General features: G+C 58.5%; 2 protein-coding genes across 7 annotated transcripts in view; one reads left to right on the top strand and one right to left on the bottom strand.

The window, feature by feature from the left end:
• Positions 1–732: 732 nt before the first annotated feature.
• BCS1L (BCS1 ubiquinol-cytochrome c reductase complex chaperone) lies at positions 733–9,104 on the bottom strand. 6 transcript variants are annotated; one of them, XM_073304922.2, is made up of 9 exons: positions 7,955–8,380; positions 7,189–7,291; positions 5,737–6,120; positions 5,012–5,151; positions 4,689–4,883; positions 3,760–3,823; positions 2,654–2,823; positions 1,982–2,099; positions 733–1,163 (listed from the first exon to the last, which is right to left on the bottom strand). In XM_073304922.2, exons 3-9 carry the CDS (start codon positions 6,054–6,056, stop codon positions 911–913), a joined length of 1,260 nt encoding a protein of 419 aa, XP_073161023.1. In that variant the 5' UTR covers positions 6,057–6,120; positions 7,189–7,291; positions 7,955–8,380; the 3' UTR covers positions 733–910. The 6 variants fall into 6 exon arrangements, with proteins under 6 accessions (XP_073161023.1, XP_073161021.1, XP_073161019.1 ...); XM_073304920.2 differs by having other exon boundaries at positions 7,420–8,380; XM_073304918.1 differs by lacking the exons at positions 7,189–7,291; positions 7,955–8,380 and adding an exon at positions 9,003–9,104.
• ZNF142 (zinc finger protein 142) overlaps positions 9,046–22,631 on the top strand; it is a 15,052-nt gene continuing 1,466 nt past the window's right edge. Inside the window, exons 1-6 of the mRNA XM_078847981.1 lie at positions 9,046–9,258; positions 13,286–13,618; positions 13,910–14,623; positions 15,958–16,230; positions 18,162–18,974; positions 19,955–20,215. Coding sequence (XP_078704107.1) covers positions 13,336–13,618; positions 13,910–14,623; positions 15,958–16,230; positions 18,162–18,974; positions 19,955–20,215 — 2,344 coding nt within the window. The 5' untranslated portion in view covers positions 9,046–9,258; positions 13,286–13,335. The remainder of the gene's footprint in view (positions 9,259–13,285; positions 13,619–13,909; positions 14,624–15,957; positions 16,231–18,161; positions 18,975–19,954; positions 20,216–22,631) is intronic.

The raw sequence follows: 22,631 nt of genomic DNA on the forward strand, positions 1-22,631 counted from the left end.
CAGGGACAGCTCACGTGAGTCAGAAAGAGCCTGTCTTGGAGCTTGATCCGCTGATGGGGATGGAAAGATTCCCACGAACTTAACAGGTGCTGGACTGTGCCCTTGTTGTGAGCGCACGCAGTGACCAAGTCTGTGCCAGTGAAGATCAGAGGGCACTCATTTCCTAGGCACAGCAGACATGCTTAGGCTGCGAGCTCCTTGGGGCAAAAACTGTTAGCCTGTGAGCGCTCTGGGACAGGAACGGTCTTCTTGTTCTGGGGTTGTAGCGTGACAGGCTCCTGGGCCTGGCCTGTGGGCCCCTGGAAACTCCCCCAGTACAGATCACTCAGTAACAATACCCACAGATACAGAGCAGGTTAATGAAAGTTTGCAAAGCACCTGGAAGACAGAAGGCCCCATAGGGGCATGGTAGATGCTTGGTAGGGTTGAAAAGGGCCCCGTCCCCCTACTTCACGCTGTGTTGTATTTACAGAGAACATTCAAAAGCAGCTGGCAAATATTACGCTCCAGAGCGGAGCCAGGCATCATCTCGAGCTTCCTCTCTATTATCTCCTCACTCTGTCTTTCACTTAGCTCACTGGGCCACCCCGTGTGGGGATGGGATATGGCCAGGTGATTAGCAGGCTCAGAATGCCCTGGCATTTCAGGCACAGCTGGGTCCTGCACGCTAGCAGCTGCATCTGGGGAGGAGCGATCACGCTGGACAGTGGGAATACCGTGGGAATCAGGGTGTCCTAGTTCTTTTTATATTTTAATAGAAACCCAAGGCCTTGTTGAGGTAGCAAAACAAAGAGCCATCGGCTCCATGGGACTGTCACAAAGCAGCATCCTCACGGTTATCATGTCCTCCATGAGTCACTCCCAGTGATGGAGCTGCAAGCCCCTCCCCTTTGAGGGCACCTGCCCTCCGTCACAGTGAAATCGACTGCACGTTTTCAATGGCCCCCACTGGGTCTGCTTTATACAGCATGAAGTGGCCCTGCACCTGTGCAGCGCTGATCTGCTCGGAGACGTGCAGAGCCTGCTCTGCAAACTTTTCGCTGGCAGCCACGGGCTGGTCTGGGTAGAAGCGCTGGAACATGCGGGAAATCTGCCAACGGGAGCAGGGTCCCACATACTGCTTCAGATCCACCCGGCCAGGGCGAACCAGGGCTGGGTCCAACCTGCGGGGGCAGAGGGACACATAGAGGTGCTCAGTTCCCAGGGCCTGCACAGTCAGAGGAGTCAGCTCTCCTGGGTGCGAGGGACCAGTCACTGCTCTCTGACCTGCCCTTCAATGGTATCCCGAGGGAGGGGCAGGGGGAGACAGGTGGGCCCCCTTATCCTCAATACCTTCCACATGAGCAACGGGGATGTGCCATAAACCACAGACACGTCTTTGTGTTTCCTCCAATGGGAACACCCCACTTAAGTACCACAGGCTGGGAGAGAGACCTCATGCCCCATGCACTGTTGTGACACAGAAAGTACGGGCGAGATCCTGCTGGGGGCTTCTAGCTTGGTGGGGTCTCTGTAAAGCAACTGAGAGAAACCTGGGGAAGAACCAGACAAAAGAGACCAGCAAACCCTCAGCATCCTGAAAAGATCAGGCTTCTCCTGGGGCAGCCAATCTCCTGGGCAGGTAGTCCACTCGGACACGCCCACCCACACACCTGTGACGGGCGTTCCGTTGTGAAAGGAACTGCAGCGAGGAGCGCAGCTGTTGGAGCTCTGCAGTGGAAACACGGAGGAGGAGGAGGAGGAAGGGTCTCCGGGGGGCGAGGAGAGACGCAGGAGGAAGGTCACAGAGACTGTGGAATGGCAGTGTTAGGAAAAGGGGTAGGTGGGGAGGGGAGCCCGGTTGTTTGGCTGATCAAACTAGACAAGACCAACCCCTGAAACGCACACTTCAGGGAATGGTCCTGCCCTGAGCAGTGAGGAACTTAGCTGGGAGCCGGTTGGTTCCATTTCATCCCCAGCGCCCACAGAAGGGGGCTCTGACCTGTCAGCGTGGTTGGTGGTCATGAAGACGATCCGGGCCTCCGTGGAGGCGACGCCGTCCAGCGCGTTGAGGAGGCCGCTGAAGGTCAGCCGTCCCATGCCCTGGTAGGCAGTTGGGTCTGGAGGGAAAGGCAGCACAGATGTCTCAGACCCAGGGTAGGTCTGGGGCACCCAAACTCTGCCCAGCAGACAGCAGCATTGGCAGCTTACCAGCCGTCGGGGAGCCGCCCCATCTGCCATCAGTCAACACAACAGGCCAAGACGGCTGGTCCCAGGCCAAGTAACCTGGCCACTCTGTACCGCCGCACTATAAACCCACACGAGCCCGCTACGGGCATGTTTCCAGGGACACTCCCTGCCCGCAGCACAGCCAGCGGCAGGCTGCCCACCCCATGCCACGCACAGGGCAGGGGAGCCAGCGGGGGGACCCCAGGGGGCTGAAGAGCAAAGGGGAATATGCAGCTGCCTCCTCCCTGGGGATCAGGGACTCCCCAGGCCCAGCAGAAGGAGCTCCTCCAGCCCCGCTCATTGGCAGCGAGCCGGGCTGGGACCTCAAGGGGAGAGGAGAGGCATCTCCACAGGGTGCCCAGGTGCTGAAGACAAGGGCGAGGCCTGCGCCGATTTCCCCGGGGGTGGGAGCAGGCCCCCGGGATGGGGAAGGGCCGGCACTAACTCTCCGCAGCGAGGTCCCGGCTGACGAAGGCCGCGTCCACATCCTCCAGGAGGATGATGCTCTGTTGCGGTGCCACACTGAGGAGGTGGTTGAGGCGGTCGTCGGAGAGGCTGTGGTCGCTCAGGCTCAGCAAGCAGATGCCGTACTCCAGCTCGCCGGCCAGGGCCGTGCTGGGGGGGAACACATTGCAGGAGTAAAGCACCAAGCCGCGAGGGAGCCCCCAGGGGAAACCACTCCCTCCCCAGTCCTGTAGGGCAGGGGGCACCTATATCAGACCCCCCAGAGGGCAAGGATGGGCCAGGAGTTGGGTGCTGGCCTGGGATTCGAGACCCAGGTTCCATTCCCAACTGGGACGCGGCTCTCCCATATGACCTCCGGCAAGTCACCGTCTCTCTGCACCCCTGCCTCCCACATGCAAGCCCTGCCCTGCCTCCCGGGGGCTGGGAGGATAAATGCAGAAAGGACTGCGAGGTACTCAGTGAGGGGGGCCCCTAAGTTTCCCCTTTGGCAGAAACATCTGGAGCCTGACTCTCCCCCGCCTGGCCCCTCGTGCCACCGCTCATCCGTGGGCACAGCAAGCACGAGTGGGGGGCAAGTGCTGGTGCTTGGCTCTGGGAGTGGGTTGCCCGCCCTGCACAGGTGGACAGGACGACACAAGGTGCCAGGCGGGCGCCTCCAGACAGAGGTGTCAGGCCGAAGGGGGGATCCTGAATGACGAGCTGGTCAAGGGGGCCCGATTTAGTGTTACCCCCAAAGCACCGCTCATCTTATGGGAGTGGCCTGTCTGACCTGTGTATTAGCGCGTGGGGGGCCAGGAGGGTTTTGGCGTGTGGAAATAACGCAATTAGGATTTCAGGGGCAGGTGAGCCCCACCAATAGTCCTGCTTCGGGCCTCCAGCAGGCTAAGCAGCATCTCTGGACATGGTTCTTTGGCTTTCTTCTCTGCAGCACATTTCTGCCTTGCTAACCCTCCCCTCCTCCTCCACAAAGAGCCAGTCTCCTTCGTCCTACAGAAGCACACACCGGCCCTCCCTCCATCTGGCCGAAGGGGACCTAGAACTCCAGGAGATGGGGAAAGCTGGCATTACCCAGCACACAGTACTCACATGAAGCTGCTTTTCCCACAGCCCGGGGGCCCGTAAAGCAAATATCCCCTCCTGTACGGGATTCCTAGGAAGAGAGGGACCCATCAGAAGCTGGCAGCGTGCCCCGCGCCCAGCCTGCCACAGAGCCCTAAAGGACAGAACCTAACTAACGATCACACCTGCAGCCCACAGCCCCAAGTCCCAGTGTCACTGAAAGCTGCACTGGGCCCCCTGAGCTGGACTCTTGCTGGCGTCGCTCTAACATGTCGTTCGTGGCCAGCCTGCTTTCCCACTGCAGCGCTGCTTGGCTCTGGTTCAGCCGGGCACTGGAGCTGAATCAAGCTGGACCGACAGTGGGGAAGCTAAAGGGTGGAGGGGTAACCTGCTTGCTTCCTACAGTGCCAGGGAGAGACAGAAGAGGCAGACACCAGGCACAGAACACGGCCTTCCATGCAGCAAGAGGCCCCTAGGGCTCTGAAGTCCCACAGCAGGGCTGCCTAACACACTGGGCCTGTATCACCAAGGCAACGCTCCAGTTTCCACCCGCAACGGTGAATCGGGCCCGCTGAGCGCAGGAAAGAGGTGCTGCCGATCAGGTGCAGAAACTCCCCCCTTTCAGGTTGTGGACGCTGCAGCAGGACCCTGGTGCCCCACAGGCAGCTGCAAGGATTGTACAGGACACCTTTTTCGTACACAGAAACCCAGGGTTCAGGGGTGGAATAATGGGGGATGAGTCAGGACTAAGGCACATCGGTGGGGCTAGGCTGGCCTGGACTAGCTAAGGGGCTGCAAGTTTGGATCCAGGTGCACTGGGAGAGGTGTGGCAGGCTGGTGAGGTATGTGGGGAGGCAGGGCACCTGCCCGCATCATCCTGGCTCTAGGTTACATTATTGCCCCTCCCTCTGACCCCAGAGGAAGGACAGAGCCATCAGCCCAGGAGGGAGCCTTGCCTCTCTCAGTGTACCACTTGGGGTTATCGATGAACTCCTTTACGTCCTGCACGATCTTCTCCGAGATCCCCTTCTCCAGCACCACAGAGGCAAGTGGCCGACGGCGGCGCGGGAACCCAAACGGCCGCCATTCGGCACCCATGGCCGTATACATGACTGTCTTCCCTTCCTGCTGCCTCAGAGCCAATTCCCTGGCTAGAGAGAGACAAAAAGAGGGGCTGGCAGTGAAAGGGAGTCTCCCAGAAGGCACCAGGCAACGGCCTGGCTTTTATATCTGCCAGGTTTCAAATCTGTTGCGGCAGGGTCCTGCCAAACAGCCATACCTTCCTGGAGGATGTTGAAGAAGATCTCCCGGTTGGTGCCCAGGGCTGTGAACGTCACTGACTCCCAGGGGGTTCCCGTGTGCAGGTCGATCATTTGCTTCTCTCGGTTCCGCTCGATGCGGATCCACTTCCTCCGATACCTGGGAGCAGGAGGAGAGAGAGAAGCTGAGCCAGGGGATGAGGCGAGATGCGGCTTAGGAGCATCTTCGCTTAAGCACTACAGTGGCCCAGCTGCGCTGACGCAGCATTTTAAGTGTCCCCTGGGCTAACTGTTTTGCACTTTTACAATCCCACCCTGCAGCGTGAGTTCCACAGGTCGGTTCTACACCCCGTACAGAAACAGATCCGTTTCCGTTTCGGATGTGCGGCGTTTGAACTTCACCGAGTAGCCTTTCCATTTCGCACGGGTGAGCAAGAGCATTTGAGGGGCATTCTCGACTCCAGTCTCTGGACCGAATGAAGCCACTGACAGAGGTACTAGAGACGAGCTCAGCATGCTATTTTACGGCAGCCACATCTCCTCGTACTTGTCTCCTTTCCAGACTAAGCAGTCCTGTGCGCTGATCCAAAGCCCACTGAAATCAACGGGACCCTTTCGCTGACTTCAACGGGCTTTGGATCAGGCCCCTAGGCTCTTCAAGAATTTCTCTTCACATGGAGCCCTCGGTTCCGGGAGGCAGCTGAGCAGTTCCCGGCCCATTCCTCCCCCTCTCTGCCCCCCTTACCAGATGAAGTGGTTCCCTGGGCTGGGGATAAAGTCGAACTTAGTGCTGATGCGCCCGCTCTCGTGTTGCAGGTACGAGGTCTCCACGCTCAGGTGCTGAGTGTGCTTGGCGTAGTGCGAGATCCAACTCAGCAGCCACTGGTAGCTCTTGTCCTTGCTGGGCACCTCCAAGGTGATCATGTAGTGTCGGCGAAAAGCAACTGCCCCAAACTGGGCCCCCTTCCGGGCCAAAGCCAGAGCTGTGCCCACCCCTACCAGGCCAAAGCCAGCCCCGAAGTAGGGATTGTCCTTCAGCGCTAAGACAAAGTCAGAAAAGGGCATGGTGGGGCCGGGGGAGTCAGGCGGCTGCTTTCAGTGGCATCGTGTCTGCCAGCCAGAAACAAACCTGCTGATAAAACAAAGAGGGAAAAGGCTGAGCCATGGGGTGCCGATGCAAGAGCTCAGCACAAGGCGGTGACACAGATGTAGGGCCAAGATGTCAATCATACAACCCACAGGCTGGATCTGGCCCAGATTACATCTTTACGGGGCCCCGTCCGCATGGTACGTTCAGATTCGTCACCACCTGAGCTTTCCTTAAAATGCAAAGCTAGTTTCTAGCCCTTATGGATGCAGAGAAAACCCTTCAAAACCTGAACCACGGGTAACAGGTCCAGCAACATCTGCCTGCAGCAACAGACCCTCGACATCGGGGAGATGTTACAGTCCTGAACGTATACCTCAGCCCATCAAGCACAATTAGACCCAGAATTCATCCCTCTTCCCCCTAGTGACTCACACCCTGACAGAGAGGATCCCAGCTTGCTTTGGACACAACTCTCAAACTGAAGCAGCACTGATGACCATATGGGAACCCAAGAACCACTGTCATCAGACCGGCTTCCTCCTGAGTGCCCCCTCGGGGCCTGAGGTGACACTGCAGCAGCCCTGCCTCAGTTTCCCCACCTGTGAGGGCTTTCTCCATTACATTACCAAAGCAAACTTTCTGCAAGTTCAGCAACACCCCTCCCCGGGCTGGATTTCTTAATGTAACAAAAAAGTTAAAATGAGTTCTCAGCCCCCGCTCAAGTCCACGTTCCTAGTCCTGGTGGGGACCTCCCCACTAGGAGCCTTTTCTCTGAAAACTCGGGGTTTCCTGCTAGATCCTACTCACCCTCAGCACTCTCCAGTCCCTCTTTCCTGGACCATTCCCCTCCCTAGCTTCCCACTACCCTTTACAGGGGGATCAGCTGCTCCCCTGCTGAGGTAGCCTGCTTAGTAACTATTACTGGGCCCTTAAAGAAGGCCGCCACCCTTGATATGCAGACCCAGGGCAGATTGCAGCCTTTAACATGGAGCAGCGGCCAGCAGGGAATGCAGCATCTTGACTCCTGGCCATCGTCCTCAACGGGTCGGGGCCCCGTAACTTTTTGTGCTGCAGAAAGAGAAGCAGCCCCTAGAGTGCTACAATCACCTGGGAGGATGCAGCCAGGACAAGGCTCTCGGGAGCGGGGGCGAGGAGTTCTTCGGGAAGGGTGGAGAGTGGTGGAACACCACAATAGGCCACCAGGAGGAGTCTGGGGGTACAAGAGTGTAAAACCAATCTTGGCTATCTCAGGTGAAAAGTCAAACCTGGGGCTTTGGGCCCTAAGCTGTTGGAAAAGCCTGTTGCAATTACTGAGGATTTATTACTGCAGCTAGTCACCATGCATCTCCAGTTGCATCCCGAAGGCATGTCCCGTGCAGCTGGGGGCCTGGACATGACGGAGACAGAAGCAGCCTCCTGTGTCTGTGATGGCAGTGGAAGGTCCAAAGCCACAGAGCCGTCCTGTATCAAGCTGTGGAAATGCTTCCCTGGTAAGGCAGCATGGGCTAGTGGACAGAGGACTGGAGGGGGTTCTATTCTTGGCTTGATTTTGGGCCAGTCCCTTCCCTTCCATCTCCCCATCTGTAAACACGGGTAATGATACTGGCCTTGTCTGCAAAGGCACTGTGAGATCCACTGATGCAACTGCTCGATAAAAGCCAGGGATCGTTACTACCAGGGGCATCGAGGATGCAAAATTTGGGTGGCAGTTGGGTTTAACCCCGAAGTCCTGTCCCAACCTCTACCTCCTTGATGTTCTCTTGCTCTGTTACTGATGGAGCCTGTTGAGTAATTTGCCTTACACATTGTATAAAAGCTGCTGTATAAATAAGCTGATTGTATCACAGGGACCTGCTCTCTCCTTGGGCTGTACCTTCCCACCAATGACGATATCCAGCACTTTTCATATTGATGCTCTTTATATGCATCAGTGACTTAAGCCTCACGCGGCCCTGCGAGAGGGGGGGCAGCATGATCGCCCCTTCTGCAGAGCTGGGGAAGCTGCGGCTCAGAGGGGAGCGGGAGACCGTGGCAGAGTCAGGAACAGAATCCAGGAGTTGTGGGTCTCCACCCCCTGCTCAACAGGCTGACTCCCTACACAGCTGGGGAGAGAACCCAGGAGTCCTGACTCCAGCCTGTAACCAGCAAACACATTGCCGCAGCTCTCAGCTGGTCGGGAGATGGGTGGCTTGGTCCGCCAGCTGCCTTATGCTGAGGGAGCCTGACCCAGCTGGAGAGAGACCCTGATACCTCCACACATCCCCCATTCATAGAGTCCCCTGTAGAGGAGCCTGAACCCCCTGAGGTCCCCTTTCATGGGGTCTGCCCCCCTTCCCCCCCACTGTAATAGGATCTAATTCCCCTGACTCCCTCCCCACTATAATGGGGTCTGACCCCCCCCCACTGTAAGGCAGCCTGAATCCCCCAGACCGGTTCTCCCAGCCCACAGGGTCTGACCCCCACTCACCCTATAATGGGTGTGACCTCATGGGGCCGGCCCCCAGCAGCCCCCCTCTCTCCCCCCCCCGCCACGGGGCCGGCCCCCAGCAGCCCCCCTCTCTCCCCCCCCGCCACGGGGCCGGCCCCCAGCAGCCCCCCTCTCTCCCCCCCCCGCCACGGGGCCGGCCCCCAGCAGCCCCCTCTCTCCCCCCCCCCGCCACGGGGCCGGCCCCCAGCAGCCCCCCTCTCTCCCCCCCCGCCACGGGGCCGGCCCCCAGCAGCCCCCCTCTCTCCCCCCCCGCCACGGGGCCGGCCCCCAGCAGCCCCCCCGCCACGGGGCCGGCCCCCAGCAGCCCCCCCGCCCCGCCAGCAGCCCCCCCGCCCCGCCAGCAGCCCCCATTCCTTTCCCTCCCCCTCCCCGCAGCTCCCTCTGCCCCGGGCGGGGCCGTGACCATCTCCCGACCCCTCTCCCCCGCCCTTACCGCCACGCAGCGCCGCTCTGTCCCTCCTGCCTCCCTCACTCTATGGTTCCGGTCCGCCGAGGGACCCCGCTCTCCACCCCGCGTCTCTATGGTTCCTGCTCCGGCCCGGCTCCCCCTCCCCGGCCGCAGGCACCATAGAGTGCGGGGCCGCGGGAGAGAGCGGCCGGACGGGGCCGCGGCACAAAGGGGGCCGCTCCCGGCCGGCGGCACCATAGAGATGGGCTGCTCCGGGGGCAGCGCGAGCCGAGCCCCTCAGGTGAGGGGGGGAGGGGCGCCGCAGCCCCGCGAGCGGGGGCTCCCCAGGGAGGAGGGGACCGGGGGGGGACCACAGAGGGGGGGTGGGAGGGCTCCTGAGGGAGGAGGAGATCCCCACAAAGGGGGATCCCACGGGAGGGGGGATTGAGGGGTTGGGAGGGGTTCCCCAGAGTGGGGAGGCGGGGGGATGGGAGGGTTCCCGGGAGGCGGGGTTTCCCGGGGGAGGAGGGGGGATGGGAGGGTTCGGGGGGTTCCCCAGAGTGTGGGAAGGGGAGGGAGGGTTCTCTGTGCGGGGGATGGGAGGGTTCCTGGGGGGAGGGGGAGGAGGGGAGATGGGAGGCTCCCTGGGGGGAGGGGGAGGAGGGGCTCCCCGGGGGAGGAGGCAGGATGGGGGGGTTCCCCAGGGGAGGGGTTCCCTAGAGTGTGGGAAGGGGAGGGAGGGTTCTCTGTGCGGGGGATGGGAGGGTTCCTGGGGGGAGGGGGAGGAGGGGAGATGGGAGGCTCCCCGGGGGGAGGGGGAGGAGGAGGAGGGGCTCCCCGGGGGAGGAGGGGGCATGGGAGGGTTCCCCAGGGGAGGGGTTCCCTAGAGTGTGGGAAGGGGAGGGAGGGTTCTCTGTGCGGGGGATGGGAGGGTTCCGGGGGGGTGGAGGGGCTCCCCAGAGGAGGAGGGGGGGCATGGGAGGGTTCCCGGGAGGAGGGGCTCCCCAGGGGAGGAGGCAGGATGGGGGGGTTCCCCAGGGGAGGGGTTCCCTAGAGTGTGGGAAGGGGAGGGAGGGTTCTCTGTGCGGGGGATGGGAGGGTTCCTGGGGGGAGGGGGAGGAGGGGAGATGGGAGGCTCCCTAGGGGGAGGGGGAGGAGGGGCTCCCCGGGGGAGGAGGGGGCATGGGAGGGTTCCCCAGGGGAGGGGTTCCCTAGAGTGTGGGAAGGGGAGGGAGGGTTCTCTGTGCGGGGGATGGGAGGGTTCCAGGATCAGCCCAGAGGGAGCCTCAGTTACACACCCGCAGTCGCAAGGGGAAGGGGATGTTCACAGTGTGGCAGGTGAGTGGGAGGGATCCCAAGAGGGAGGGTCAGGAGGAGTTTAAGCACCTTCCCCCCCAAGGCGGGGACAGAGGCAGGTGGGTTTATGGGGCTCCAAGATGGGCTGGGGAATGGAGCCCTGCCAGGGGAGGGGCGAGCATAGGAGATGGGGCCCAAGACCCAGGTGAGTAGTGCTGTGGGGCCGATTCCCTCAAATGTCTGTGGCAAGAGCCCAGTTGGTGTGAAATTCAAACCCATGAAGTGCTTTAAACCGGGGAACTTCTGTCTCCCAGAGCACCCTGGAAACTGCTACTAAGACTTGCCTTTCCCTGGTATCTGGCGTCTTCTGGGTTCTCAAGGTGCTTTCCACATATGTACGTGCCGGTGTATAATCAGCCTTGCAAAATCCCCCACGTGCTCTTTGCCATGAAGATTATCATGGAAAACTGAATGATATTTTACACACCTAGTAAAAATATATCTGAACTTATACAGGTGATTAGAATTTTGTAAGGCTGATGTCTGTCTGACCATCCACCATGGAAATGCAGCCACCTCTGGCATGGGATGCAATGACGGTTTAATAGCACACAGCAACATTATGGAACAGTTTAGAACAGGGCCTGAAGACGAATCCTGTATCCAGGAGGGAATTGAAGGAGGTGTAATGGAATTGGCCAAATGGGAATTTGTCCATTGCATTAACATTCATTGTGTGAATTTTACCATCCATGTAGATGTGCCTTGGGATGCGATCGGGACATTTATTGCCACTGAACTTAGGTGTGGGTGTGAGAGAGAGTTGTATGTTCAGATGCCACCCATACCCTGGAAACAGCCTCATTATTCATGGGACTGGTAACCCAGCTGACCGACAGCTCTTGAGCCATGCCACTGGGAGCAGCAGGCCCTGCTGCTTGGCACATCCGGTGCCACTGGCAAGGTTACTGAGGAGAGTGACTTGGTGAGCGGCAGGCCATTGCTAAGCCCACCTGGGCAATGCAGGCACCAGGGTCAGGCTAATCCTTTGCACTAGCAGAAGAGGCAGTACTGAGGACTGGTCTAGACTTGCCTGGCTCCCAGCAAGGTTCTTTGGCAGGGGATTGGAAAGGGGGGATAGAAGGCTGAGCATTGCTACCAAAAAGCCTTCCCACCATGGGACTGACACCCCCAACCCCTTCTACCCCGTAAGCCCCTGCCAACAACAGTAATAAAAGAGGAAATGAATAAAATCTTAAAACCTCCAAATCTACACCAAGCAGAGGGAGATGCACCAGAGAACCCATGAAATTCACTTGGGACTTCTCTAATTCTCCTGATTTTACATGGAAGCTGCTCAGAAACTACAGTGCTGGGTGGCAGGATAAAACCCATACAGTGTCACAGACCTGGATTCTGTGTAATAAGATCTGTGTATGAGAGAGAACCTGATGGAGGTCAGAGAGATTAAGGCCAGAAGGGATCTTATAGCCTGACCTCCGGTATATCACACATGGCCAACAGCACCCGCACACAAACTCTACAACTGAAATGAGACCAAAGTATTCCAGCCCACAGGGGACTATGCTGTTATGTGCCACAGGCAGAGAATAGGAGGGACCGAGGGGAGGATAAGAGAGGACCGCCGGTCAGGTGTAGCTTTCGATAGCACAGATCAGTGCTTTGCCCCATTGCCTGGGGCATTACAGCTGGACTGGCCAAAACGCTGAAGAATAGACTAGCTTGGCCAAGGGGGAGTGGAGCTGAGGAAGCCTTTTTCATCTCTAATCCTGCTACAGTTCTGCGCTCATACCTCATCCTCTGGCTGTTTATATCGTGATAGCGCCTAGGAGCTCCAGATATGGCCCCCATGGCGCTAGGCATTGTATGTACACAGAATAAAAAGACCATCCCTGTCCCAAAGAGTTGACCATCCAAGCATAAGACAAGAGGCAACAGGTGGAGACAGACAGAATGATGGGGGAGCACAAAATCGTCAGGTAAAACTGACCTGTCTAATCCCTGTCCCAGAGTGACTGAATGAGTGGTATAAATGAGTCACCAGCATATTGACTCGTTCAAAATTGAGTTGGATGTTTAAGTCTTGCAGTGAACCCATCTGATCCCCCTAAACAAAGCCAGCTTGAGGCAGAGGGTGGTGGAGGAGGCCTAGGAGCTGTGGGAGCTGGTTGTGGTTCAGCGGGGGGGGCTCTTGTCCAACTCCAGTCCCCACAAAAGGGGCTGGGGCCGCTTCTGGGCTGAGATGTAAAACTGAGTTCCCTGCAATCATTAAAGGACACCTTGGCACTTCTTGGAAGAGGCAAGATGTTTGTCCTATGTCCTGGTCTGGTCATTCTAGTGTTCTTACGACTCCTCCTTCCTTGCGTTCATCCCATCCTTCATCAGAGAGCATCTTGCTCATGATGCAGAAGGGAAACAGACAAGCAGGCGACTTAGTCGTCTAGTTTCGCTCATGTATCTCTACAATCCTCGCAGCATTTCAGCTGCACCCAGAATTCCTCACATCCTGGCTTACACCACTGCATTCTGTTGCTGCGAGCTGTTAAATAGCTGTGTCATGCCGCTCCAGAGGTAGCTGCATTTCTCTGTGAGGTGAAGTGATCTGAGTGTTTGCCTTGGGCATCAGCCTGTAGGTCTGCAAATGCTTTGAAGTCCTTTGGGCTAGTAGTAGTTATTGTTCCAATTAAAAAATATACATTATTAATGACGGGTAAGAACTTTAGCCAAGCTTTTAAAAAGAGATTGGAATTTCGAGCACGTCGATATTGGGTATCCAACCTGAGTCACCTTAAAAGAAGAGGCCTGGTTTTCACCCCGAGAACGCTTCTAAAAATCAAGCCCATTTACAGCATCTCAGGGTGGGCCCCCAAAATCACGTCTCTTTTGCAGACTGTTACTTAGTGTCTCCTGAAAAGCTCATACCTTAAAAGGAGGCATCTCTGGAGTCCTGTGCCCTCGAGCCCTTTCAGTGCTGGCAGTCTGGCTGTGTCACCTTGTCTGTATCTTTTCAGAAAGAGATTTACTCCTCCGCAGCCCGGTGCAGGTTGGTGAGTGAAAGGAAATGAGCGCAGAAGTGGTGGCTGCAGAGCCTGCCGGAGGAGAGATGGATGCCCTGTGCCCAGGGCTGCTGTTGCCCACCTCGGGAGAGGCAGGAACCGGAGGAAGTCAGGGGGCCTCCAATGAATGCATGGCAGGGACTTCCCCGTTGACTGTGGGACAGAGCTTGTTGCTGACGGATGCGTCCATGGCTGGGGACGGAGCTCATGCCGAAGCAGCTGAGGTGGAAATATTTGTAGAGGCTGTGGCAGGCAGTGTGTCTCTGAGCAGTCCAGGCAACACCACAGGTATGGCCACATTGAGGGGGCAGCACTATCCGAGGATCAAAGATCCTCCCAGGGGGGCGTCCCCCTGCCATGCCACCTGCCCATGTGTCAGGGAGGCCAAGGCTAGTTCTTTAGTCCCTTCTGTCTGGAAGAGCAGACAGGATGCTCCAGCCAGTCTTGTGGGGCAGGTTGTGTGGATGTGTCTCCCCGTGACTACCCCCACCCCCACTCGCTGTGAGTGCCATCCAGGCAAAAGGCTCCAGATCTCGATTGCAGCTGTTTGACACGCGCTCTCTCTCTCTCCTCCCACAGAGGTCTTGGTCAAAGTGGTTGAGCTGTATTTCTGCCAGAGGTGTGGCCAGAGCTTCTCTGACCCCAGTCTGCTGACCCAGCACCAGTGCATCACGTTAGCAGCCCCTGAGCACCTGGAGCTTCCTGGTCTCCCCCAACTTCCGGGGGAGCTGCCGGCCCTGCCCAGCGAATGCAGAGGAGAACCAGCTGTCTGCCAGGAGCCAGCGCAGAGCTTGCCAGGAGCGAGCGGGCAGGGCGGGGACCTTGGCTCTGCTGCTGAGCGACTGCTGTGCCCCGTTTGCAGGGGGGAGTTTGTGCTGCCCAGTGAGCTCAAGGAGCATTTTAAGACCCATCGCAGCACCCAGGGGGCCTTGGCATGCCCGGAAAAGGGCTGCCACTTCACCCCGGAGGACCGCAAGCAGCTGCGCGGGCACCTGCAGCGCGCCCACAAGGTGACCCCAGTTTCCTGCGCCTACCGGGCCTGCCCGCTCTTGTTCCGGAGCTGCCAGGACATGAAGCTACATCACAGGAGTCATTTTCCCTTCCACTGCAGCCGCTGTGACTTCGTCTGTTCCAACGCCAAGCTCTTCAGGCAGCACACACAGAGCCATTCGCCGGCGAGCAGGGTGGGAGGGGAGCTCCGCGCAGAGCCAGGGCGGATGGAGGCGACCTGCAAGTGCGACTTCACTGCCCTGGCCGGGCAAGTCCCCAGCAAGCACCTGCGTCTGTGCTGCGGTACCTGCTGAGCCCAGGGGAACAGGGGGGAATGGGGCGGACTGAGAGCCCTCTGGCTACAGGACAGACACAGTGGCTGGCAAAAGGGCAAGCTCCCCACCTTGCCCCTACCCAGGTGCCTCAGCCCTAGGGCTGCCAGGGGAGCTCAGCCTACCGACAAGGGGGGCCCCTCACTGCCACTGGCTACTTCCTACAGGGGTGAGATTGCAGTGGCGTGAGCGGTCGCTGCTGAGCTAAGCTGGCCTGCTGGGTGGAGCTGTCTGGACACAGGGCATGGGGTGTGTGTAATGACTTCCCAGTGATCCGGGGGTAGGCGACCGACGCCCCTCCTGTGCTGTTAGTCACTCAAAAGCGGCTCCTCTCCCCAGATGCAGATGGGTAGGACAGCTGTGTTGCTCATTCGCTAGGGTAGGAGAGAGGGAGAACTCCTGCGTTCATCCCCCAGCTCTGAGACTGACTCACTGCGACTGAACAGGTCGCTTCCCCTTTGTGCTTCGGTGTCCTCAACTGTAAAATGGGGGTCATGCTCCTGACCCACCACGCAGGAGTGGGGACTTGGCATCCGCAAAGCAGGTGGGGTCCCTCCAATGGGAGGTGCGGCAGCAGGGCCGAGTGTTGCGTGGTCGTTCCCTGTCCTGTTTGGGTTGGTCCAGTGGCCAGCTGCTTGTGCGCGTCTCCATTAACGCGAGAGAAGCCCGGCAGCCCAGAAGGTGCTGATAGGGCAGGGGAAGATGCCAGGGTCAAGTTTCAGCAGGGGCTGCTTGACCCTTGATCGCTGAGCTTTCAAAGAGCAGGTCCCTCCTGAGCTCTGGTGCTTTCCCCTGGGTGTGGCTGGCTTGGGAGGTTGCAGAGTTCATGCAGCCGACCTGAAGGGAAGCTTTATGGCTAAAAGTGCTGCGACTGGAACTGCAGGCTGGGAGAAAACAAATCTGGATCGTCCCTAAAAAGCAGGTGCTGCTGCTGGGCTGAGCTTCGTCCAGGGGAATAAACCCCTGAAGAACCAAAATTCCCAGCTGCTTTCTACGGGGATAGAACGATGGTCGTTGCTCTCAGCCAAGTGAGCAGTGCTTGGAGACTACAAGTCCCAGCATGCAGCGCTCCATTGGATCTGCACAGCCAGGCTGTACGGCATGCTGGCGCCTGTGGTTTGAGCCGTAGGCCCATATGAAAGATGTGGATGGCTGCACTCAGCTCTGTTCCATGCTAGCTGAGTGTGGTCCTTAGGCTCCTGCCGAGATCCTTGGTTTGGGTCATGGGCATCTCCACAAGGGGGGGTTGGGTCCTGGATTTGTCGGGCGCCAAAGAAGATTAACCCTTTCCTTTCCGTTTTGCAGCTGCCGGGGAGACGGTGGAGGAGGCAGAGAATTCCCTCGATCAGACCAGCTGGGAAGCAGAAGAGCAGGCGGCTGGCCACGGTGTGTCTGGTGGCACCAGGGAAGCATCTGACGAGGGTCCGAGACTGCCAGCAGAGGAAGAAAACTCTGAGAGCACCGGTGATGAATCACTGGAGGAAGAAGAGGAAGAGAGCGCCTGTGAGGCAGAAGCCAAAGGAAATGAGAAGGTGGCTTCTAAGAAAGCCAAGGCACCTCGGGCCCAGCAGGTCAAAGGTAGGGCATCCCATTGACACGTGACCGACGTGACTGGTCCAGGAGCTGGCAGGCAGAACTTACACTAGCCGGTGCACACCAGAGCTGGATGACAAAGGCCAGTGTGCAGTGTGGGCATGTCGGGCAGAGGACATGAGATTGTGGGTTGTTTATCTAGGAAAGCAGAAGAGCTGGAGGAGACTTGGCTGATTGGGGGATTTCCAAGGGCATGATGGGAACAAAGATCACAATGGCACTGGGAACAAAGAGTGTACGGTGAACCGTCGCTTTACGCCATACCCAGTCAGCGTGCCTAAGAGATACGCCGGAGTACCTGCTTTGTGAAGAGGGGCTGGATAATTTAGTTAGCAATAATACTTGGTTACATTTCCTATAATAGGGACAATCAATCCAAATGCATATGGTCAGGAAGGGTTTCCCTGCTGGAGTCCTTCCCAAGAGCATTATGCTGAGCTTCACTTTGCTACGAAGTATTGGCCACTAGCTTCTGTGGTAGGCAAGATCCTGGGTTTGATGGGCCAAGTGGTCTGCTCTAGGCTGACCAGCCCTGTGCCCCAAGAAAAGGGACGGTACCGTTGAGCTGCCGGATGCAGAGGGTGAGCTGGGCCAGGCCAACGCAGAAATCCCAGAGGAGCTGTGGATTCCTGCTGACCCATCCGCTGGAAGGTGTGATGACCCTGCAAGCAGGACCATTACTATCCCAGCAGCTGTCCTGGATTCTCTCTGCAGAGAAGCGAGCCTTGCGGGCCACAGGGGCAGAGCATGTTGGCTCCCCAGTGAATCCAGCCCCAGGAGCTGTTACGGTTCTGAAAGTGAGATCAAAGCCAGTCTGGGATGGTGCCTGTGAGTGGTGTGTCTGTGAAGCCACAGCTCTGTCCAAGTGACAGCCAGACAAATTCCAATGAGAAATTAGGCACAAATTGTTAGCCGTGAGGGCGATTAACCTCGAGAACAAACTCCCCTGGGGAATGGGGGATTCACCAGCTTTAGAGCGGCCTGGCTGCCTTTCTGGAAGATGCTTTAGCCAAACATGTTACTGGGCTCTGCAGAGGGATAACGGGGTGAAATGTAATGGCCTGTGGTAAACAGGACTCAGGTTCGATGATCTAATGGCCCCTTCTGTCCTTAACTCTGGGAATCTAAGCACACCTGGAGATTCATAGTGCTGGTTTTCACACCAACCTTCATTTGATCTGTGAAAAGAAGTGAAAAGAAGCGTAGAGTGAGTGAAGCCTGGTCCTAGCTCCTCCTTCTGGCTGCATAACAGGTGGCTGCCTGATGCGGCCCGAGCCAGCTCAGCAGGGCCCCAGCCCACTGGAGGCAGATGTCAGCAAAGGTCCAACACCCAAATGCTTTAATGCTGGGCTGCTGCTTCTCGATTCAGGTGTAGCAGGGGCAGTGGGTTGGCTGAAGAAGGTAGGCTGGTCCCCTCTTGCTCCAGACGTGGCTTTGGGCGGCAGGTCAGCATCGGTGGCGTTAGTGAGCTTTGTGTGGTGAGAACTGGAAATCGCTTGGGGGCTGGCATCCATGCAGCCAGTAATGCAGGTGTCTGCAGGCAGCGGCTGGCTCCAAGCGCAGGGTTTGCTGTTGACGTGCCTGAGTGAGGCTGGCTTCCTCCCCAGGGATGATCAGCCACACCTAATGAGCCTTTGGTTCTGGGCTCCATTTATTGTCCAGATGACCACAGGCTCAGGGAAGGGAGGCAACACTTCCAGCCAGGGCTTTCTACCCAACTATGACTCCTGGGCTTCCCACCTGGAGTCTCCCATCCTCAGGGACCTCTGCAGGAGAGAATCTCTTCCTGCACCTTCACTCTGCAGTTCCCCCTCACTAGGGCCTCTTATTCCTGTCCCTGCTGGGTCTGACCCGGCAGCTCTCCGTGCTCTGCTGTGTGTTGGCTCCGGGCTGACCGGGGATGGTTTTCTTCGCAGGGGATGTAGCGGAGGGCTCCGAATACCTCTTCAAAACCCACATGTGCCCAGAGTGCAAACGGTGCTTCAAGAAGCGGACGCACCTGGTGGAGCACCTGCACCTGCACTTCCCAGACCCCAGCCTGCAGTGCCCCAACTGCCAGAAGTACTTCACCAGCAAGAGCAAGCTGAAAATCCACATGCTGCGCGAGACAGGGGAGAAAGCTCACCGCTGCCCGCTCTGCCACTACAGCTCGGTGGAGAAGAACGCCCTCAACCGCCACATGGCCAGCATGCACGAGAACATCTCCAACTTCTACTCCGACGTCTACGCCTGCCCCGTCTGCCAGGAGACCTTCCGGCTCAGCCAGGCCCTCAAGGAGCACCTGAAGACCCACAAGGCCGAGCCTAAGAGGCTGAGCTGCTTCCAGGGCGACTGCGGCTACTGCAGCGAAGACCGCAAGGAGTTCATCCGCCACCTCAAGGAGGCCCACGGCATCAAGGCAGTGGAGTGCAAGTACCACGCCTGCTCCCTGCTCTTCGGCACGGCCGAGGCCATGGAAGCCCACCGCAAAACCCACTACGCTTTCCACTGCCAGCAGTGTGACTTCGTCTGCTCCAACAAGCATGTCTTCCGCAAGCACAAGAAGCAAGGGCACCCCGGCAGTGAGCAGCTGCAGTGCGGCTTCTGCCCCTACGCCACCTTCAACCCCGTGGAGTTCCACGACCACGTGGGGAAGATGCACGCCAACGAGAAGATCCACAAGTGTGCCGAGTGCAGCTTTGCCACGGCGCACAAGAGGGTGCTCATCCGCCACATGCTGCTGCACACAGGTGAGTCGCCTCGCCGGCCGGCAGGGACCAGCAGCCTCTCGGCTTCCCCATTGTGCTGCTTTTCTGGGGGGTCGATCAGCTGTGGTGTGCTGCTCCACCGGGTGGGAATGTGAACTAATGGTTAGAGCATGGAACAGAGTCAGGACTCCTGGGTCCTACCCCCAGCTCTGGGAGGGGAGTGGGATCCAGTGGTTAGAGCAGGGGGGCGAGGAGTCAGGACTCCTGGGTCCTACCCCTAGCTCTGGGAGGGGAGTGGGATCCAGTGGTTAGAGCAGGGGGGCGAGGAGTCAGGACTCCTGGGTCCTACCCCTAGCTCTGGGAGGGGAGTGGGATGCAGTGGTTACAGCAGGGGGTGCTGGGAGTCAGGACTCCCTGGTTCCATTCCCAGCTCTGTATCCTTGAGTAAGAGCCTTAAGCTGGCAGATTGCACTGCCAGAGGGAGAGAATACCAAGGCAAGACCACCATGCTGTTCCTGGGTGTGGTTCTCGTCAGACCTGTCTGCAGTGCAGCGTGGCAGGCCGGGCCCCGTCCCGTGGTGGGCAGGTGGGTCATTGCCCTGGCAGCTCTGCAGCAGAGGCCGGTGCCCGATCTGAGCTTGAGGAGAGGTGAAGGGATTTGTCCCTTTCCTGGGCCAGGAGGTCACCGGATTCCTTTGTTCTCCAACGCTCTCGCCTTGCAGGGGGGAAGGGCCCAGCCATCAGTTGCCAGGAAACAGGGTGTCGGCCATTCTCTGTGTCCAGACCCCTGCACACACCTGCCCTCTTGGCTGGTTCTCACAGGAGCCAAGGCGACAGCAGGTCACACAAACGAGAGGAGCTGGTGCCTTGCGCGTTCCCTCAGAGGAGGCCTGTGGGAGGGGCTGGTGGGCAGGTCGCCGGCCAGTGAGAGCAGTGGTGCTGAGGTGTGGGGCGGGAGGGGGCGTGTGAAGTTATGGGCTCTCTCTACCCCAGGTGAATAGATCTCTCTCTCCTGTCACTAGGGGAAAAGCCTCACAAGTGTGAGCTGTGTGACTTCACCTGCCGGGACGTGAGCTACCTGTCCAAGCACATGCTCACCCACTCCAGCGACAAGAATTACATGTGCACCGACTGCGGGTACGTCACCAAGTGGAAGCACTACTTGAACGTGCACATGAGGAAGCACACCGGAGACCTCAGGTACGTGCCTCCGGGTCTCCCGTCCGGCGACAGCCAGTCGGCTCCTCTCTCCTGTCAACGGCAAATCCCCATAAAGAGGGCAGGCCTGGTCGCTTAGCTCAGGGCGTCCCAAAGGCAGCCTGTGGAGACGGCAGGTCCCTGCATCTGATGCTCCCTCTCGATCCACAAGGCCTGGCTGTTTCCGATGCTGAGATCTGTAGGCGCTGTGGGTGGCAGGTCCAGGGAGGCTGCAGCCTGTTCCGTTTATTGCAAATTAGGGATGTCTGTTGGGCCACTGCAGCTCTGGGATGGGCAGAGCGTGCCTGGCTACCGTTGGCTTAGTGGCCAGTGTTCTGCATCCTCACCCACTGAGCCTGAGGACTCTTCCCAGGCACAGATTCCCCTCCTGGCCTGCGGGGGGCTGGAATGCTGCCAGCATCGTGCGTACTGCTCTCTGCAGTAACTCGACGCGTGGGGAGCAACCTCAGGCACTGGCAGGAAGCAGGGCACGCACCACGAATTGGCTGAGAGTCCTGTGCTTAGCTTTCACCGACCAATTATCAAGTCTGAACTCCTCAGGGGCTGTAATAGCCCAACCATGGAGTCACAGACAATCCGTCGCCACCCAGGTGAGTCTGCCTTTGTGATAGCTGGTCTCTCACAGCACAAATCACAGCAATATTCAGGTTACTCCCTGTGACGAAGCGGAACTGTTCTTAATGTTTCCTCTGAATAGTGTGGGGGTGCCTCAGTTTCCCCTATGCAGTTCTTAAGTATCTAGGTGGTGGGATAAGGGGGTATGATCGTTGCAGAGCCCTAGAGGGCAGATGTGTGCAGGGGTCTGGACACAGAGAATGGCCGACACCCTGTTTCCTGGCAACTGATGGCTGGGCCCTTCCCCCCTGCAAGGCGAGAGCGATGGAGAACAAAGGAATCCGGTGACCTCCTGGCCCAGGAAAGGGACAAAGCTCAGAGGAGGAGGGGCTGGAGGGGGAGTCAGTTTGGGGCTGGCTGGGGACGAGGAGTGAAGGGCAGACATGGTTGTCTGGCTCACTGCCCCCCAAAATGGACCCAGCTGAGGGGTCCTGTTCTCTGCACCTGCAAGCTCTGTTTTAGACCATGTTCCTGTCATCTAATAAACCTTCTGTTTTACTGGCTGGCTGAGAGTCCCGTCTGACTGCGAAGTTGGGGGGCAAGACCCTCTGGCTTCCCCAGGAGCCCTGCCTGAGCGGACTCGCTGGTGGAAGCGCACGGAGGGGCAGAGGATGCTGAATGCTCCGAGGTCAGACCCAGGAAGGTGGAAGCTGTGTGAGCTGTGTGTCCTGAAGACAGGCTGCTCACAGAAAGGCGACTTCCCCAGAGTCCTGCCTGGCTTCGTAGGGAGCAGTTCCAGAGCATCACCTGGGGACTCCGTGACAACTGGTGGCAGAGGTGCGATGTACTGCACCCCATGGATGGCGCTTCCTGCAGTAAGCGACTGGGGAGCAGTAAAACAAAGGGGGATTGACGAGGACCAGGCGTGCTGAAGGCTTAGAGAGGAGCGGTTTTGGGGGCGGTTAACCCCTGAGAGTGTGAGACCAGCGAGAAGGACTGTGCAGTAATGGGGTCCCCCTGGGACTGCGGAGAGCAGTCTCAGGGGCGGAGGAGCCTGCGGCTTGGCCCTGGGAGAGAGAGGGACTTTTGCAGTAACAGGGTTCCCCTGGGGATTGCAGCGAGCAGTCCAAGGGGCGGAGGAGTCTGCAGCTCAACCCTGGCAAAGAGGTGGTGACCTCGAGAAGAGCTGGCACACTAGGGGTTCTCCCTGGAAACCGTGGGGAGCTGAGAGCACACAGGCCTGTGAGTCCACAACAACTTGGGAAGAGCGGAGTGATGGCCTGTCACCATCTCCTTAAGAAGGACATTGTAACCCTGTGCAGAAAGAGAGGGTTGAGCATTGGAAAGTTCACCAAAGCACAGTTAATCGTGCAGCTGGAGGAGGATGACCGCTCCAAATGGGGCTATAGCAGGATCTGGGAGCAGCTGGAGTGGTAGCCAGGTATCCCCAAGACTCCTGTCCCCGACCAGACGGGGGTCTTCACGATCGGGTTCCCCATCGGGGAATCGGAGATGGATGGGATTGGAGCTGAGTCCGAGAGAGCAAGAGGACTGTGAGAGACAGCGAGAGCCCGAGAAAGAGCTGCAGAAGCAGCAGCAGCATGAACTGGCGATGGGGGAGCGGAGAGGCCTAGGGGACCCCCCAGGGCTGAGTGGGGATAGACCCCAGGGTGCCAGTCCGCAGGGAACCTTGATACTAAATTGCTGCCCCTGGTTAAGGAGTGGGGGGATGTGGATGCCCACCTCACTGCCTTTGAGCAGGCTGGCGATTTGAACCAGGGGGACCCTGCGGAAAAGCCCCGGTGTCTAGCTCCCTTGCTGGGTCCCAAGGCTATAGACTCCGTCAGCCAGATGGGTGGGGTGGTGGACAGGCTCCCACTCCTGGTCCCAACCTACATGTCTGTTTGGAGTCTCCTAGGTTCAGGT

The sequence above is a fragment of the Lepidochelys kempii genome, chromosome 11, assembly GCF_965140285.1.
Source record: "Lepidochelys kempii isolate rLepKem1 chromosome 11, rLepKem1.hap1, whole genome shotgun sequence".
In the NCBI taxonomy this organism is placed as follows: Eukaryota; Metazoa; Chordata; order Testudines; family Cheloniidae; genus Lepidochelys; species Lepidochelys kempii.

Coding starts and splice junctions, on each gene's coding strand:
- BCS1L (XM_073304918.1), bottom strand. CDS start 6,056: ATGCCCTTTTCTGACTTTGTCTTAGCGCTGAAGGACAATCCCTACTTC. Junction 4,884..5,011: donor CTTCAACATCCTCCAGGAAG/GTATGGCTGTTT, acceptor GTCTCTCTCTAG/CCAGGGAATTGGCTCTGAGG. Junction 2,100..2,653: donor CCGGGACCTCGCTGCGGAGA/GTTAGTGCCGGC, acceptor CTTTCCCTCCAG/ACCCAACTGCCTACCAGGGC.